Source organism: Sorex araneus, chromosome 5 (genome assembly GCF_027595985.1).
Source record: "Sorex araneus isolate mSorAra2 chromosome 5, mSorAra2.pri, whole genome shotgun sequence".
In the NCBI taxonomy this organism is placed as follows: Eukaryota; Metazoa; Chordata; class Mammalia; order Eulipotyphla; family Soricidae; genus Sorex; species Sorex araneus.
Window position 1 is genome coordinate 129,486,177 of NC_073306.1, and position 18,246 is coordinate 129,504,422.

The following is an 18,246-nucleotide window of genomic DNA, read 5'->3' on the forward strand; positions in this document are numbered from 1 at the left end:
GCTGAGTCCCGTTAGCCCCGACGCCCCCAGCCCCGGCGGGAGTGTCTGTCCCGGGGCTCCTGGGGAAGCGGCTCCCGAGCTGGCCGGCGCGCGGGGCCGGCCCTGCAGGCTTCCTGGGCCCGCGCCAGCCGCTCCGCTCGCACGCCTTGGCCTCGATCTCGGGGCCGGCGCCGGGGCGAGGCGGCCGCGGCGACCATGGAGCTGGGCAGCTGCTTCAAGACCTACGAGGACTTCAAGGAGTGCTTCAGCGCCTACAAGAAGGAGACCAGGTGCTCCTTCATTCTCAGGGACTGCGTCTCCGTCCGCTTCCACAACCTCAACCACGGCACCCGCATCCGCGAGGACATCCTGTAAGGGCGGGGCTCGGGCGGGGCCGGAGGCTGGGGCAGGGGCCGCGCGCACCCCCGGAGGGCCGCCTGGAGGAGGAGGGAGCGCCGTGGGTCCCTGGTCGCCGAGAGCGTGCCACACACAGGCACGGTGTGAGCCCCGGCTGGGTGCCTCGCGCGACGATGGCAGAGCCTCCCCGTGGCACCGCGTTCTGACCACCCACTTCATTTCCACCACCTCTACTCCCATCGCTCTTCCGCCTGTCATAATAACGACGATTTGTTGCTTTTTCTGTTGTTGTTGTGGTTGGTTTTTTTCTCACCCCCCTCCCTCCCCACACACCTGCAGTATCCCTTCACAAAGCATATGGCCTTCACAAACGATTGGGGGAGTGGGGGGCGGGGGGGAGAAAAAAGATCCAGGCAGGAATTGCCCCCATCAGGCTCGTCTGGAAGCCGAAGCACCATCCGCTGTGGGCTCTTGGTGGTTTCATTCATTCGTTTTGTAAGTGGATCCCGAGATCAGCAGCCGTTTTCCAAGCACTCGGTCCATAGCCACTTTCCCATGTCCCCAGGGCAGCGCGCTCTCCTCCTGCGTGCAGGCTTTACCCCCCACCCCCTCGGGCTGTGTGGAGAATTATAGGGAAATGTTACATTGTTCCTATTTGTCAGGCAGCGGGAGGACTGGGCAGGCAGAAGCCGCCCGCAGGGTTGGCAACTCCAGTGCTTTCAAGACGTTGGTGAAACAGCTCCTTGCAAGCGAGCTGGACTTTTCCTTGTACTGGAAAAAAAGGGATTTTGAGATGAGCCTGCCCCCACCCCCCTACCCCAGCTCCTGAACCCTACCCCCACCCGCTCCCCCATGACCGCCTAAATGAGGTCCACTTTTGACAGAGTTGGGGGCAGGAGTCAGAAATTCAGGCCTTCTCTGAAATTCTCTGCCTTCCAGAAATTGAAAATCAGCACACATCTGAACACACATCGCCTGGGGGCCCCGGTGTCCCAAGTGTCACCTCAGGGTGGGTTGTGTGGCCCGAAGTTCTCACGCAGGGAGGCAGGCTTTATGTTCTTTCTACTCTGCTGACACCAGTGCTGTGCTGAGTACACATCATAAAGAGAAGCCAGTCCCCAGATCTGCCCTCGTGCTGCCCTAAGTGGCCACAGGGGGGCCGGACCCCTAGTCCAGCCGGTAGGACCCTTCCTTGCCTTGCACGTGGCAGACCCAGGTTTGATCCCCACCACCACATACACACGATCCCCCTGAGCCCCTCCATGAGTGATCCTTGCGCATCGCCCGGTGTGGACCCAAAACCAAAAATAAGTGAATAAAATGGCATAGAGTTGGACCCAGATAAATTGACTAATTAGTGCCTTGAAAGAAGTCAGGGGGCTGGAGTGATAGCACGGCGGGTAGGGCATTGGCCTTGCATGCAGCCCGACCTGGGTTCGATTCCCAGCATCCCATATGGTCCCTTGAGTACCGCCAGGGGTGATTCCTGAGTGCATGAGCCAGAACCCCTGTGCGTCGCCAGGTGTGACCCAAAAAGCAAAAAAAAGAGAGAGAGAGAAGTGGGGGGGCCAGAGAGGCAGGACTGTGGTGAAGGTGCTTTTCTTGCATGCAGCCACCCCCAGCTCAATCTCCAGCACTGCATGAGCCCCCCAAGCACCACCAGGAGTGATCCCTGAGCACAGCCAGCAGTAAACCCAGGGCAACACTGGCTAAAACTCGTAAAAGAGAGAGAGAAGAGAGAGAGCAAAAGGAGCAAATAATTGAGAAGAGGGGGCAAGGCTTAACGCCACAAACAGTGTTTTATTTCCCAGGCATGCTTACAGAGGATCAGAGCTGGGGGTCAGTGGCAAATTAGTTCCCTCGGGAGTGTGGGGAGGGCTGACCCAGAGGTTTGCAGCGCAATGCAGGCGTGTGACAGAAGGGGGCGTGTTGGAGAAGCCATCTGCCAGGGTCTGCTTAGCAGGAACCCAAGGCGCTCTCGGGCGCCGTCCCGGATTGCCAAATGCTAAAGGTCTGGAGGTGCCACTGTGGGGTGCTTGGATCTTATCCTAAGCGGGCAGCGTGCTTCTAAGCAGCAGGGAGGGAGAATAAGCAAGAAGGAATGCAGGCTTGGGAGCTGCCCGCCGTCTGGGTCAGATAAGACCGGGGCTCCCGTTGCCCTCGGGGCGAAGTCCGGGGCGCTCCCCTGGTCTCCTGCCCATCGTCCGCCTCTGGTGTTGCACAATGTGCCCCGCCCCCTCTGCCCCACTTCACGCTCCATGGCACCCCACCCAGCCCCAGCTTCCTGGCCCTGGCGGCTGACGGCAGCCTGGCCCATCCTCGGCTCACTCTCCCCGAACGCCCCCTCTGTGGTCTCTACCAGGAGGTGTCCCCTCCGCTTCTTGAATCCCCTTTCAAGGAGCCGGAGAGACAGGACAGCCGGGCGGGCGCTTGCCCTGCTTGCAGCCAACCCTGGTTTGATCCTAGGCACCTGCCGAGCTCCACCAGGTGTGATCCCCAAGTACAGAGTCGGAAGTGAGTCCTAGGCACAGCCAGGTGTGACCCAAATCACCCCCCCCCCAACACCGCACAAAAAATGACTTTGTTTCTGTATGCAAAGAAAACTATTTTAGGCTAAACCGAAGCAGTGATATATAAGAAGTAATGCTATGATGGTTTAAAAAGATACATATTGGGGCTGGAGCGATAGCACAGCGGGTAGGGCATTTGCCTTGCACCTGGCTGACCCAGCTTCGATTCCCAGCATCCCATATGGTCCCCTGAGCACCGCTAGGAGTTAATTCCTGAGCGTGTGAGCCGGGAGTAACCCCTGTGCATCGCTGGGTATGACCCAAAAAGCCAAAATATATATATATATTTCTACATAGCTTATATTCCTGCTGCAGTCTAAGGTTATTCTTGAGCTCTGGGTTAACTTCCCCAGTAGCTGTCCTACCTTCAGATCTCAGCGTATCTTCCAGATACCTGAAGACTCGGTTCCTGACTTCCGTGCCTTCTGACAGCCTGTCCCGGCTCTCTGTACATTGGTGATTAGAAGACGGGCTGAAGCGATAGCACAGCAGGGAGGGGGAGGGTGTTTGCCTTTCACGCGGCCGACCCAGGTTCAATTCTCAGCATCCCATGTGGTCCCCCGAGCACCACCAGGAGGAATTTCTGAGTGCAAAGCCAGGAGTAACCCCTAGCATCGCCGGGTATGACGAAAAGAAAATAGAAAAAGAAAGAAAAAAGAAAAAACCTTGACAGTTTTTCCATTGATAGAGATATTTATACACCTATAGAAGTATAGGTACATGGGTATATAATATGGTTTGGTAGATATTGATAGATATAGCTACATGTGGTTATGTAATAAATTATTTTTTAAAAAAAAACTAAGTATGATGGGGCTGGAGCAATAGCACAGCAGGTAGGGCGTTTGCCTTGCACACGGCCGACCCGGGTTCGATTCCCAGCATCCCATATGGTCCCCTGAGCACCACCAGGGGTAATTCCTGAGTGCAGAGCCAGGAGTAACCCCTGTGCATCGCCGGGTGTGACCCCCCCCAAAAAAAAAACTAAGTATGAGGCTGGAGTGAGAGTGCAAGATTGCAGTTGCCTTGTGTGTAGGCAACCCAGGTTCAGTCCCCCGCACTCCTGCCCCAAGTCCCTCCAAGGCTCTCGATCCTTGAATACAGAGCCAGGAGTAAGCCCTGAGCACCACTCATTGTGGCCTCAAAACCAAAAGATAAAGTGTCTAAATTTCAACGCTCCTTGAGGGCCAGCTAGTAGAGCGGGCAGAGCACTTGCCTCGCACATGTCAGACCCAGGTCTAATTCCCCGGCATCCCATATGGTCCCCTGAGCCCATCAGGAGTGATTCCTGGGTGCAGAGTTAGGGGTAATCCCTGAGCATTGCCAGGTTGGTGTCCCCCCCAAAAAGGCGGGGGTAATGAATGTTCCTTCTACCTGGCTATTTATATTGGTTTCAGTTCTGGGAATGCTCAGGGGTCATGCCTGGTCATGCCCAGGGGACCACATGTGCTGGTAGGCATCGAGCCAGAGTTGACTACACGCCTTCCCCACTGAACCAGTCTCTCCAGCCCTCACTTCCTCCTTTGGTCGATTTCATTAATTTTCAGTCATTGTTTACAGAAAACTTACTTCTTGCAACTGCTTCGGTAGAATGTCGATAAGACCCCTGCCCTCTTGGAGCCTCTCTCTGTAGTCAAGGAAGGAAACATTAAAATAATCACAGAAAGAACTAATTAAAGGGGCCGGAGCGACAGTAAAGTGGGTAGGGCGTTTGCCTTATACACTGCCGACCCAGGTTCAATCCCCGGCATCCCATAGGGTCCCCCAGCACTGCCAGGAGTGATCCCTGAGTGCAGAACCAGGAGTAACCCCTGAGCATCTCCAGGTGCGACCCAACAAAGCAAAAAAGAAAGAAAAGAAAAGAAAAAGGAAAAAGAAAAGAACTAATTAAAATAGGAGGAGGTGCCTGGAGAGATAGTACAGAGGGTGGGCCGTTTGCCTTCCATGCAGCCAACCTGGGTTCAATTCCTGGTACCCATATGGTCCCCTGAGCCCTAGGATGGTTGCCTGAGCACAGAGCCAGGAGTAACCCCTGAGGACCGCTAGGTGTGGCCCCCCAACAAACCAAAACAAATAGAAGGAAGAGGGACTGAGAGACAGATGACCTCTTGCAGATTCTACACGGCTGACTCTGGTTCAGTCCATCTCCAGCACCCCCTTATGGTCCTCTGAGAACCACCAGGAGTGACCCTGCTTCTGTACTCAGGAATTACTCCTGGTGGTGCTTCAGGGGACCATATGGGATGCTGGGGATCGAACCCGGGTCGCTGGTCCCATGCAAGGCAAACGCCCTCCCCGCTGTGCTCTCCCTTTGGCCCCTGACAGTTGATTTTGTAAGAATATCACCACAGCCCGGGAGTGGGACTCCACAGTAGAGCAAAGGAGCAGCCACACGTGAGGTCCTGGGTCCGACTTGCAGCTGGGGCGTGGGAGGGGAGGAGGGAGGAAGACGGAAGTTTGAGAGAATGCCACCAGAAGCCCCAGAAGTGTGTCTTATGTTCCAGTATATTAATCAAGATTCATTTTGTTTGCGGGGCTGAAGTGATAGCACAGCGGGCAGGGCGTTTGCCTTGCATGCGGCCGACCCGGGTTCGATTCCCAGCATCCCATAGGGTTCCCTGAGCACGGCCAGGAGTAATTCCTGAGTGCAGAGCCAGGAGTAACCCCTGTGCAACGCCGGGTGTGACCCAAAAAAAAGCAAAAAAAAAAAGGATTTATTTTGTTTGCTTAGTTTTGGGTTGGGGGCTTCCTCCTAGCTCTTTGCTCAGGGATCACTCCTGGCAAGGCTCAGGGGACCCTGTGAGTCACCAGGGACAGGCCCACATACAAGGCAAGCCCCTTCCCTGCTGTTGTCTCCTCGGCCCGCTGTCAGGATTAATGATTGTGCTTGTGGTTTCGGCACTACGTATATTATGCGAACAATTCCAGGGCCAGCTGAGTCTGCGTTCCCGGAATATGATGGTTGCCTTGGCGCTGCTGACGAGAGCAGGTTGTTTTTCTTTTCTTTTCTTTTCTTTTCTTTTTTTTTTTTTTTTGGCTGTTTGATTTTTGTCTTTTGTTTTTGAGCCACACCCCGTGATGCTCAGGGCATACTCCTGGCTCTGCACTCAAAACTCATTCCTAATGGGACTCAGGGGGCCGTAAGAGGTGCCAGGAATCCAACCCTGGTCAGCCAAGTGCAAGGCAAGTGCCCTACCATCTGTACTGTCACCCCAGCCCCACACAAGCAGGCTCTGTTGTTAGTCTGGGTAGCTTAGCAAAGGCGGGTGTTTGGCATCTCCATTAAATGAGTTAATACAGGAGCCCACATCACACAGCAGGTCACAGCCTGGCATGTGACCAACCTGAGTTCAATCCCCGGCGGCACATAAGGCTCCCTGAGTGTAGAGCCAGGAGTAAGCTCTGAGACCCTCCAGGTGACCCCCTCCCTCCAAAAAGTTAATGAAAACATGTCACTGTCACTGTCATCCCGTTGCTCATCGATTTGTTCGAGTGGGCACCAGTAACGTCTCACATTGTGAGACTTATTATTACTGTTTTTGGCATATCCGATACACCACGGGTAGCTTGCCAGGCTCTGCCATGGGAAATGAAAACATGTAAAAAGTTAAATGTGTAAAGATAATGGAAACATGTAAGAAATGTAAATATATAAAGAGCTTCTTGGGGGCCGGAGCGATAGCACAGTGGGTAGGGAGTTTGCCTTGCACACGGCCGACCCGGGTTCGATCCCCGGCATCCTATATGGTCCCCCAAGCACCGCCAGGAGTGGTTCCTGAGTGCAATGCCAGGAATAACCCCTGAGCATCGCTGGGTGTGACCCAAAAAGCAAAAAAAAAGAAAGAGCTTCTCATGTTGCCTCATTTGTGAAAAATATCCCGTAAATATCAACTAGAATTATGCATAGAAAATTAGCTGGGAAAAGTTCACGTTAAGAGGAAAGTAATTTGGGGCCGGAGTGATGTTACAGCTGGCAGGGCACGTACCTTGCACGCAGCCAGCCCAGGTTCAATCCCCGGCATCCCCTACGATCCCCCAAGCACTCAAAGGAGTGATTCCTGAGTGCAGAGCCAGAGTAACCCCTGAGCATCGCCGGGTGTGACCCCCAACCACCCCTCACACACACATAAAAGGAGGAGACTAATAGTGTCTACCTCTCTGCTTTAGTTGAGATGCAGTTTTCTCCTCACTGGGGCCAGAGAGACGGACAGAAGGGGGCTGGTGTCTGCCGTGCATGCAGTGAGCCCTGGCCAGGCCAGCACAGCGGGGTTCTGCTGCCAGCATGGGTCTCAGGAGTACGATTTGCTCGAGCGGGCACCAGTAACGTCTTTATTGTGAGACTTGTTGTTACTGTTTTTGGCCTCCGTCCCTCTCGGAGAGCCTGGCAAGCTACCGAGAGTATCCCGCCCACACGGCAGAGCCTGGCAAGCTACCCGTGGCGTATTCCATATGCCAAAAAGAAAAAAAAAAACACGAGTCTCAGAGCACCCGAAAAGAGTTTTATTTTGAGGGTTTTTTTTTTTTTTCTGCTTTTTAGGTCACACCTGATAATGCACAGGGGTTACTCCTGGCTCTGCACTCAGGAATCACTCCTGGTAGTGCTCAGGGCACCATATGGGATGCTAGGAATTGAACCTGGGTCAGCTGCATTCAAGGCAAATGCCCTTCCTGCTGTACTATCGTTCCAGCCCCAGTTTCTTACTTTTTTCTTTGTTTTTTTTTTTTGTTGTTGTTGTTGTTTTTGGGTCACACCCGGCGGTGCACAGGGGTTACTCCTGGCTCAATTACTCAGGAATCACTCTTGGCGGTGCTCAGGGGACCATATGGGATGCTGGGAATCGAACCTGGGTCGGGCCGAGTGCAAGGCAATCACCCTCCCCGCTGTGCTATCGCTCCAGCCCCCTGCCAGTTTCTTACTTTTTGAAGGCTGTTTCTCAGCAGCTGCTGTTCGAGGGACAGGGAGGCCGTGTTAAATGGGACAGGGTAGTCAAGGCTTGGCAGAGTGTGTGACTAAGAAAGAAATCTAAAACAGGAGGCCAAACGATAGCACGGTAGCGAGAACATTTGCCTTGCTCACGGCCAACCCAGGTTCAAATCCCAAATACCTCATGTGGTTCCCAAAGCACCGCCGAGAGTAATTCCAGAGTGTAGAGTCAGGAAAAAGCCCTGAGCACGGCCAGGTGTGGTCCCCTCCCTCGACCCCCAGCCCCTCCCCCCAAAAAGAAAAAAAATCGGTAACAGAAAATTCCCACTCTCCCCAGAATCACCTGGTGTGAAGCAGGGAAACTGAGTCTGAGTTATAGCCGCGAACGCTGGGAAGGGCCAGGAAGGCAGTTCTGGTTGGAACAGAGACGGTTAGGGTTTTCGTTGTTGTTGTTTTGCTTTTTGGGTCACATCCAGTGATGCACAGGGGTCACTCCTGGCTCTGCACTCAGGAATCACTCCTGGCGGTGCTCGGGGAACCCCAGGGGATGCCGGGGATCGAACCCTGGTCGGCCGCGTGCAAGGCAAACGCCCTCCCCACTCAACTGTCACTCCGGCCCCGAGAAGGCTCAGGTTTCCAGAAACTGCCTTGCCTGGCGTGCCGATGCCCAGCAGAGTAGACAGGACAGTGGCGCCCTGGCCGTGCCGGGCACCCTGCGCCGTGAGAGCTCCCGCACCAGCGGGTCCATGGGGTGCCGGTGGCCGAGGTGGCTGTAGCACCGCGGCAGTGGCTCACCCAGTGGCAGAACCGCTGAAGGACACGTTTCTCAGCACGTCGCCCTGAGGCCTGGCAGCCGTGACGGTGTGAGGAAGCACCCGGGTGTTGGAATCGACGGTCAGGCCTAGCCTGTTTCAGGGCCGTCGCTTTCTGTCTGTTTCTTGCCTGTCATCACTTTTTTTTTTTTTTTGCTTTTTGGGTCACCCATGGCGATGCACAGGGACCCTATGGGATGCTGGGAATCGAACCCGGGTCGGCCGCGTGCAAGGCAAACGCCCTCCCCGCTGTGCTATGGCTTCATCCCCACCTGTCATCACTCCCCCCCCCCCCCCCGTGTCATGTGTGACACGGCAGAGCCTCGAATCACGTCGCTGGCCGTGGCGAGGCTTTTCTGTGTGGGTTGGGGGGGGAGCCACACCCCGCGGTGCTTAGGGCCTTCTCCGGGCTTGGTGCTCAGGTGTTGCTCCTTGGGGGAGGCGGCTTTCTCAACGAGCGTCTGGTAAGAGGTCAAATATTTCCCCCGTGGCACAGGCCTGGCACAGATAAGCACATGGCGTGTCTGTCCTGGAGGACAAAAGCTGAGTGAGCTAGTGGAGGAGGAAGTGAATTCCTTAGCGGCCCAAGCGTTTGGCCGGGAAGGGTTGATCGCGGACTGGGGTGTTGTGTCAAGGCTGGCCCGGGGCACGGGTTGGGATACTCAGTGGGTGCAGGGCACACTGGCCTTTTGTTTGGGGCCACCCCTGGGTGCTGGGGAGGTGCAGTCCCGGCAGGGCGCCAGAGGCTACTCCCGGTGGTGGTGGGTCCAGACCCACGGCTGCAAACGTGCTTCCGCCTCTCGAGCCGGCTCCCCTGCCAGCCTTTCTGAATGATACAGGCTTGTGAGGGCTGAGCACTGTTCTTGAGTAACTGCAGTGTGTGTGTGTGGGGGGAACTGTTTGCAGGAGATGGGGCTGGAGCAATAGCACATCTGGGAGGGCATTTGCCTTGCACGCGGCCGACCCGGGTTGATTCCCAGCATCCCATAGGGTCCCCTGAGCACTGCCAGGGGTGATTCCTGAGTGCAGAGCCAGGAGTGACCCCTGTGCATCGCCAGGTGTGACCCAAAAAGAAAAAAAAAAGAAGATAACTTAGCAAAATCGTCATGTTCTCTACCACCTGATAGGCTTACTTCTGGGGGTCAGGTGAAGTTATTTTTTTATTTTATTTTATTTTATTTTTGCTTTTTGGGTCACACCCGGCGATGCTCAGGGGTCACTCCTGGCTCTGCACTCAGGAATTACTCCTGGTGGTGTTCGGGGGACCCTATGGGATGCTGGGAATCAAACCCGGATTGGCCGCGTGCAAGGCAGACACCGTACCCGCTATGCTATTGCTCCAGCCCCTGTTCGTTTGAGTCACGCCTGGCAGTGCTCAGGGCTCACTCCTGGCTCTGTGCTCAGGGAACGTCATGGGTCGCTGGGGATTAAACCCGGGTTGGCTACGGACAAAGACAATGTAGTACCCTCCCCGCTGTACTATCACTTTTGGGGTATGTTTTTGTTTTCGGGCCACACCCAGCCCAATGCTCCAAAAATACTCCCGGCTCTGCACTCAGGAGTTACTCCTGGCAATACCTGGGGGTCCCTATGGGATGCCAGGACCAAACCCGGGTCAGTCACATGCAAGGCCCTACCCACTGTACTATCTCTCTATAGTATTGTCACTTTGGTCCTTGAAGTGACTTTAATAGTGAGTTATATTTTGGTATGTAGAGGTAAAAGTCCTTAAGTAAAGAAAGTGAACTGATTTAAAGAAATCCTTTTGAAAATAATAGGACAAATATGCTGTGGGCGACTTAGGCAGAAGTAAAGGTGGTTTCCTTTAAACCTTTCCGGGGAAACCCAGTCACTGTCACTATCATCCTGTTGCTCATCGATTTGCTCGAGTGGGCACCAGTAACGCCTCCATCTTGAGACTTGTTACTGTCTTTAGCATATCGAATACGCCACGGGTAGCTTGCCAGGCTCTGCCGTGCAGGCGAGATACTCTCAGTAGCTTGCCGGGCTCCATGAGAGTGGCGGAGGAATCGAACCCGGGTCGACCACGTGCAAGGCAAACACTGTACCGCTGTGCTATCACTCCAGCCCAGGAAAACCCAGAAGGATGGTTAAAAGTGAGCCCTCTCGGGGCTGGAGCCATAGCACAGTGGGTAGGGCGTTTGCCTTGCACGCGGCCAACCCGGGTTCGATCCCCGGCATCCCATATGGTCCCCCAAGCACCTCCAAGGGTAATTCCTGAGTGCAAAGCCAGGAGTAACCCCTGAGCATTGCTGGGTGTGACCCAAAAAGAAAAAAAGGAAATAAATAAAATGTGACGCACTAATGTTTAAAAAAAAAAAAAAAAGTGAGCCCTCTCCTGCCAGATAGACAGGGCTACCCTAGAACTTGGGCAAGATTTTGAACCTCTGTGACAGTTTCAGAACCTGTAAAGTGAAGAGGATGTGGTGAAGATTAAATTAAATACAACATTTCATGTAAGAGCTGAAACATAACTTTAGCTCAGCAAATTTAGAGGGCTTTTTATTATTATTATTATCATTATTATTTGCTTTTTGAGTCACACCCAGCGATGCTCAGGGGTTTCTCCTGGCTTTGCACTCAGGAATTACTCTTGGGGGACCATATGGGATGCTAGGGATTGAACCCAGGTCAGCCGCTTACAAGGCAAACGCCCTATCTGCTGTACTATTGCTCCGGCCTAGTAAATTCTTACTGAAGCCTCCCTATAGTATACACAAAAGTGGGAGTTCCCCTGATAATCACAGAAATCTTTCCTGAAATGACCGGAGTCCAATCAACAGGGGTCCTGTGCTTTCGTTGCTAACAGTGTTTATGGGATGCTCCCAGAACAGTGCTCAGGGATTTCTCCCAGCAGTGCTGGGGGCTGGGGAGATGATCAAGTGGTGTTGGAGACCCAGCCCGGGCCTCCCGCGTGGGATCCAGCCTACCGAGCTTTATCCCCGGCCCCAAGATCCATGATCTTATGCCCCGCTCATATTTTTATAGATGGCTGTTGATTTTCTTTATGTTACACTTTTTTTTTTTTTTGGCTTTGATGTTATGGCAGTCCATAAAGCATTCTGATGTCTCTCCCCTGTGTGTGTTTGTGTGTACATGTGTGTTCCTGTGTATATTAAATTCCTACGCAGTTTAATAGCTACCTGTGTTTGAATGTGGGGGCGCATGGTTCAGATGCTGTGCTAAAGATTTTGACAAGTATGGTCTTATTTAATTCTCCTTTTGAACCAGGCTTTAGGATCCAATTTTTCACTTTTTCATGTACTGATGGTCACACACATCCGTGTAGGAAGACAAAAGTCATAATATAAAAATCTTGCTAATAAACTGGCCACTTAAAAAGATTAGTCACTCCTTAGTCATTCCTTCCTGCTTACCCTTCCCCGCCCGGTGTGCAGCGTTGGCAGGCAGCTCCTGTCTGATGGGCAGATGCGGTCACGACGAACAATACGATACAAATGAGGCAGATTGCAAACTGGAGTTACTCATCTCCCCGGAGCTATCGGACTAGTCAGGCCCCTGGAAGTCACGATAACGAGCCCCTTACATCACCCTGGTCAGTAACAGCTAACGAGTGGGGAAGGGACATCCATAGGGGTGATGAATATGACAGGATCTCAGCAAACAGATTTTTTTGGGTCACACCCGGCGATGCACAGGGGTTACTCCTGGCTCTGAACTCAGGAATTACCCCTGGCGGTGCTCAGGGGACCCTATGGGATGCTGGGAATTGAATCCGGTTTGGCCACGTGCAAGGCAAACGCCCTCCCCGCTGTGCTATCGATCCAGTCCCAGAAAACAGAATTTTTTACTAATTAAAAACAGGATTTTAGGGGGCTGGAGCGATAGCACAGCAGGTAGGGCGTTTGCCTTGCACTCGGCTGACCTGGGTTCTAATCCCAGCATCCCATGTGGTCCCCTGAGCACTGCCAGAAGTAATTCCTGAGTGAAGAGCCAGGAGTAACCCCTCTGCATCGCCGGGTGTGACCCAAAAACCAAAAAAAAAAAAAAAAAACCAACAGGATTTTAATTATAGCAAATTATTAAATATGACTTTTGGGAAACTTGATAAAGCCCAGGACTATTTTGGCGTGTGTGTCTTTGTGTGTATGTGTGTTTGTGTATATATGTGTGTATATGTGTTTGTGTGTATATATTTGTATATTTATATGTATATGTGGTTTGTGTGTGTTTGTGTGTATATGTGTGTGTTTATGTGTCTATATGGTTTGTGTGCGTTTGTGTGTACATGTGTGTGTTTGTGTGTATATGTGTGTTTGTGTGCTTGTGTATGTGTGTTGAGGGTGTAGGGGAAAGAGACATGCCCAGTGATCTCCCAGGGCCTCAGACATGCCAGGCCTGTGCCCCAGCCCAGGAATATTCTGGCAAAACTGACCTTGCTGAATTCCTATTGCAAAAATGAGACAGAAATAAAGTATCATAGTGTTTGGGGAATTATGTTAGGAAAAACCCAGCAGCTGATGCTTTCCGCCCTTGCTTTGAGTCGTCATTGTCACATAGTCACTGCTCTCACCTACGTTTGTTAAACGTAATACTAACGTCACTGCTTTCGTCTCCTTTCAAGATCAAGGTCCGCTCTCGACAGGAGGGAGGGCCGGGCCCACACCGGGCCGTGCTCGGGGCTTCTTCCTGGCTCTGTGCTCAGGGGGGTCACCCTGGCAGGCTTGGGGGAACCATCTGGGATCGAACCCGGGCCAGTTGTGTGCAAGGCAAATGCCCCATGTCCCATCCGCTGCTCTACAGCTCTGGCCCTTCTAATATTTTTTTTGCCACGACTCGCTATGAGGTGTTTTGGGGGGAGTGTTACCGGCTGTAATTAGTGGGAAATCCTGACAGAAAATGACGTTTTAACCGAGATGCACAGAGCTGAGCCTTTGAGAAGCGGCGCGTGCTCCACCGAGTGGTGTTTCCCTCCACCCCACTCGGCCACCCCCCTCCCCGCAGTGCTCAGGACTCGGGGTCTTCAGGAGCACTCCCCACTGGCAGCAGGCCCTGCCGGAAGCTGCCTTTCCCCCGAGACTCCCCCACCGGCTGCTTGGTCCATGCCGAGTGACGGAGATGGTGGCTGAGGCGCGTCGCTGCGTGGGAGGGGAATAGCAACCTGAAGGGAACTGACCTTTTAGGGGAAAAAAGAAAGAATTAAGGAGGCTGGGGCTGTGACTCATCCGTCAAGCACCTGTCTCCTGTGTGTGAGCCCGGAAGTTAAAAAAAAAAAAAAGAGAGAGGGAGGGAGGGACACTACTGGATATTGGGAAAGATTCCAGCACAGCCCTTAAGCGAATTCACCTTGGCCCCCGAGTGATAGCACAGCGGGGAGGGTGTTTGCCTTGCACACGCCAATGCTAGGTTCGATTCCCGGCATTCCATATGGTCCCCCCCAGCACCGCCAGGAGTAATTCCTGAGTGCATGAGCCAGGAGCAACCCCTGTGCATTACCGGGGTTGGGGGGAACCCCACCTACCAAAAAAAGTGAATTTACCTTTCTTTTTTTGGGGGGGCAGGGCCTGGTGCTATGCAGGAGCTACTCAGAGTCACTCCTCCCAGTGGTGCTGGGGGGCAAACCCAGCCCTCCAGGGGCCGGAGAGATGGTACAGCAGGGAGGGCACTTGCCTTGCACGTAGCCAACCTGCTCTCCATCCCCGGCACCCCAGATGGTCCCCGGGCCCATTAGAGTGAGCCCTGAGTGCAGAGCCAGGGGTAAGCGCTGAGCCGGGTGTGGCCCAAAGGCAACAAAAAGCAAAAACAAATGAGCAAAAACACGCCAGCCCTGAATGCCGGCAGACAGGGCAGCCCACTGAGCCATCTCTCGGGCCCTGAATGAACTCACTGTTGGAGCTACTGATTATTCTTGGATCAGAGGCTGATTATTCATAGTCTGGTGCTGGTGACTGGTGCATAGGCCAGGGATGTAGCCCAGCAGGAACGCTGCCTTGAGTGGGAGACCCCGAGGTACGATTGCCAGGGCTGCCTCCCCGTAAAAAAAAAAAAAAAGGAAGAAATAGGAGACTTAGAAGAAAGCGATTTCGGGGCCGGAGTGATAGCACAGCGGGTAGGGCGTTTGCCTTGCATGCGGCCGACCCGGGTTCAATCCCCGGCATCCCATATGGTCCCCCAAGCACGCCAGGAGTAATTCCTGAGTGCAAAGCCAGGAGTAACCCCTGAGCATCGCTGGGTGTGACCAAAAAAGAAAAAAAAAAAGAAGAAGAAAGCGATTTCTCCAAGTTCACGTAACTACCCAGTGTAGGGCTGTGGTTTGTTTGTTTGTTTGTTTGTTTGGGAGCCACACTTAGTCCTAAGGGCTTATTCTGGCTCTGCTCAGAGATATCTCCCAGCAGAGATCAGGTGACCATATGTGGGGACGTAACCCCAGGTCAGCAGTGAGCAAGGCGGCCAGGGTCTTACCCACCCCCCTATACTCTCTCTGGCCCCTAACAAGCTTTTCTTCCCCCCCTCTTTTTTTTTTTAATGGGGGAGCAGGCAGTTGGGCCACACCCAGTGTGCTCAAGGTTTTCTCCTGGCTTTGTGCTCAAGGATCATTCTGGTGATGCTCAGGGGACCATACATGGTGCCAGGGATTGAACCCATGTCAGCTATGTGAAAGGCAAGCGCCTTATCTCTCAGGCCCTCTAGAACTAGGATTTTTTTTTTTTTTTTTTGCTTCTTGGGTCACACCCAGTGATTCTCAGGAGTTACTCCTGGCTCTGCTTGGGAAACCCTATGGGATGCCGGGGATCCAACCAGGTGAGCTGCGTGCACGGCAAATGCCCTCCCCACCGTACTATCACTCTGGCCCCTAGGGCTAGAATTTTTTTTTTTTTTTTTGCTTTTGGGTCACACCCAGCGATGCTTAGGGGTTGCTCCTGGCTTTGCACTCAGGAATTACTCCTGGCAGTGCTTGGGGGACCATATGGGATGCCGGGGAACACCTAGCAATGCACAGGGGTCACTCCTGGCTCATGCACTCAGGAATCACCCCTGGTGGTGCTCAGGGGACCATATGGGATGCTGGGATTCGAACCTGGGTCGCCGCGTGCAAGGCAAATGTCCTACCCGCTGTGCTATCGCTCCGGCCCCTAGGGCTAGAATTTTTGACACTGAATTCTTGTTCCTAACTTGCTGATTTATCTAAGAATGGCGTCTTGCCTATTGGAGTCCTTCTCTTGGACCAGACAGTTGTGTGGGCTGCTGCATGAATGTGGCGAGCTGGAGGAGACCAGGGTCGGTCCTTGATACAGCGCGTGGTCCCCTGAGCAGTACAAGCTGCGACCCCCAAACCAACCGAACATTCATTTATTACACAGAATTTTATCTTTGCGGTATTACCCTCTAAGGTTGACCTATGGGAGTGGCAGTGTTTGGGCCACACCTAGCCATGTTTGGTAGCGAGGCCAGCCGCACGCCAGCACGCTGCTCTCGGGGCCAGCCCTGTGCTTTGTCTCTAGGGTTTTATTTTTTGATGCTCTCTTCACCGCCCGCACGGCAGAGCCTGGCAAGCTCCCCGTGGCGTATTCACTATGCCGGAAACAGTAACAAGTCTCGAGACGGAGACTTGTTACTGGTCTCCGTCTGGTGCCCGCTCGAGCAAATCGATGAACAGCGGGACGACAGTGCTGCCTTCGCTGTGCAGCCGGCCTGCGATCAATCCCGACAATGCATGTGGTCCCCTGAGCACCGCCAGGTGTGTGGCCCAAGACCCCGACCCCCAGTTTTTGTTTTTTTGCTTTTTTTTTGGGGGGGGTCACACCGGTGATGCACAGGTTGTGTGCATGACACACAGGCTTATGCACTCAGGAATTCCTCCTGGCAGTGCTCAGTCAGGGGACCCTATGGGATGCTGGAAATCAAACCCGGGTCGGTCAGGTGCAAGGCAAATGCCCTACCTGCTGTACTATCGCTCCAGCCCTCCTTTTTTTTTTTTTAATATAAAAAGTGAATTCTATTCACTACCCAAGGTGCAGTTTAGACACCACACAAATATTTGGTTGGGGCTTGGGGGCCACACCCAGCACTGAGGGAGGCCAGCGGGTGCTCCCACAAGTGCTTAAGGGACCATGCAGTGCTGGAGATCAAATCTAGTGCTCCCTCATGCAGAGCATGCATGCCAGCCCTTTGAGCCATCCCTCTTGCCCCCCCCGGCGCCCCATGGCGTCCCCTGCATCTTTACTGGCCATCTGCATAATAACCTCTCTGCTCATTAGGCTTCCGGAGCAGACTGCTTTATTGGTCTCTGTCGCCCTCTGAACAGCAAGTTCGGTGTTTGGTACATCATGTCACTTAGGAAATGTTTGTTTGGGGTTTTAGAGTTTTACTCCTGGCTGCTCAGGGTCCCTCCTGCAGAGCTCAGGGGAACCCCGCCCAGTGCTGGATCAGACCCTGGTCTGTGTCACATGCAAGCACTCGTCCCTACCTCCTGTGCTCTTACCTTCTCTGGCACTGAATGTTTCAGATCAACCAAAGGACTTGCCCAAAGTAATATTTAGTAATATTTTGTCAGGATCGGAGCGAAGGCAAACGCTCTGATCTTGGTTTGATCCCTGGTACCCCATATGGTCCCCTGAGCACCGCCAGAGAGTGATCCCTGAGTGCAGAGCCAGGAGTGAGCCCCGGGCACTGCTCGGTATGGCAAAAAAAAAAAAAACACATTTTAAAAATGTGAATGGTAGGCCAGAGCAATAGTATAGAAGAGAGGCACTTGCCTTGCACGTAGCCAACCCAGGCTCAATCCCCGGCATGCCGCACGGTTCACTAAGTTTGCCAGGAGTGATGCCAGAGTGCAGAGCCAGGAGTAAGTCCAGAGTAGCACTGGGTGTAGCCCAAAAACAAAGCAAGAAAAAAAAATGTGAATGACAATAGAACCCATTTCCTTTTATAAAATGCCGCACGTAGGGTATGGCATATAATAGAGCGTGGCAAATAATAGCTCTTAAAACATGTATTAGAGGTTAAGAATTTTATTATTATTATTATTACTTTTTGGATTTGGGGCCACACCCAGAAGTGCTCAAAGCTTACTCCTAGCTCTGCACTCAGGGTTCATTCCTTTTGGGCTTGGGGGGCCTTGTGCAATGCCGGGGATCAAATCTGGGTGAGCTGCATACAAGACAAGTGCCTTACCCACCGCACTCTCTCTCTCTCTCTGGCCCTGGTAAGAAAGAACTGAAAAAACCCGTTAACACACTGGAAATGAGCCTGGGGAAGGAAGGGAGGGAGGGAGGGAGGGAGGGAGGGAGGATGCCCCCAGGAGGAGGGGAGGACTCAGAGGGCTGGAATCACCTGCTTTAATTTTTCCCTTGCGTGGGGCATTACCCTGGGAGTAGCCCCTCCCTCCGCACCACTGGGTGTGACTCTCCCCCACCCCCCAAAAGTAAAATTCTGAAACTTAAAAACAATGCTATCTGGCTGGAGAGATAGCACAGCGGGTAGGGCGTTTACCTTGCACGTGGCCGACCCGGGTTCTAATCCCAGCATCCCATATGGTCCCCTGAGCACCGCCAGGGGTAATTCCTGAGTAAAGAGCCAGGAGTAACCCCTGTGCATCGCCGGGTGTGACCCAAAAACCAAA

The 18,246-nt window shown here is 53.3% G+C and overlaps 1 protein-coding gene across 1 annotated transcript in view; it reads left to right on the forward strand.

Annotated features, from left to right (window-relative positions):
• ZSWIM3 (zinc finger SWIM-type containing 3) overlaps positions 1 to 18,246 on the forward strand; it is a 27,882-nt gene continuing 9,636 nt past the window's right edge. The window contains exon 1 of the mRNA XM_004618772.2: positions 1 to 350. Coding sequence (XP_004618829.2) covers positions 196 to 350 — 155 coding nt within the window. The 5' untranslated portion in view covers positions 1 to 195. The remainder of the gene's footprint in view (positions 351 to 18,246) is intronic.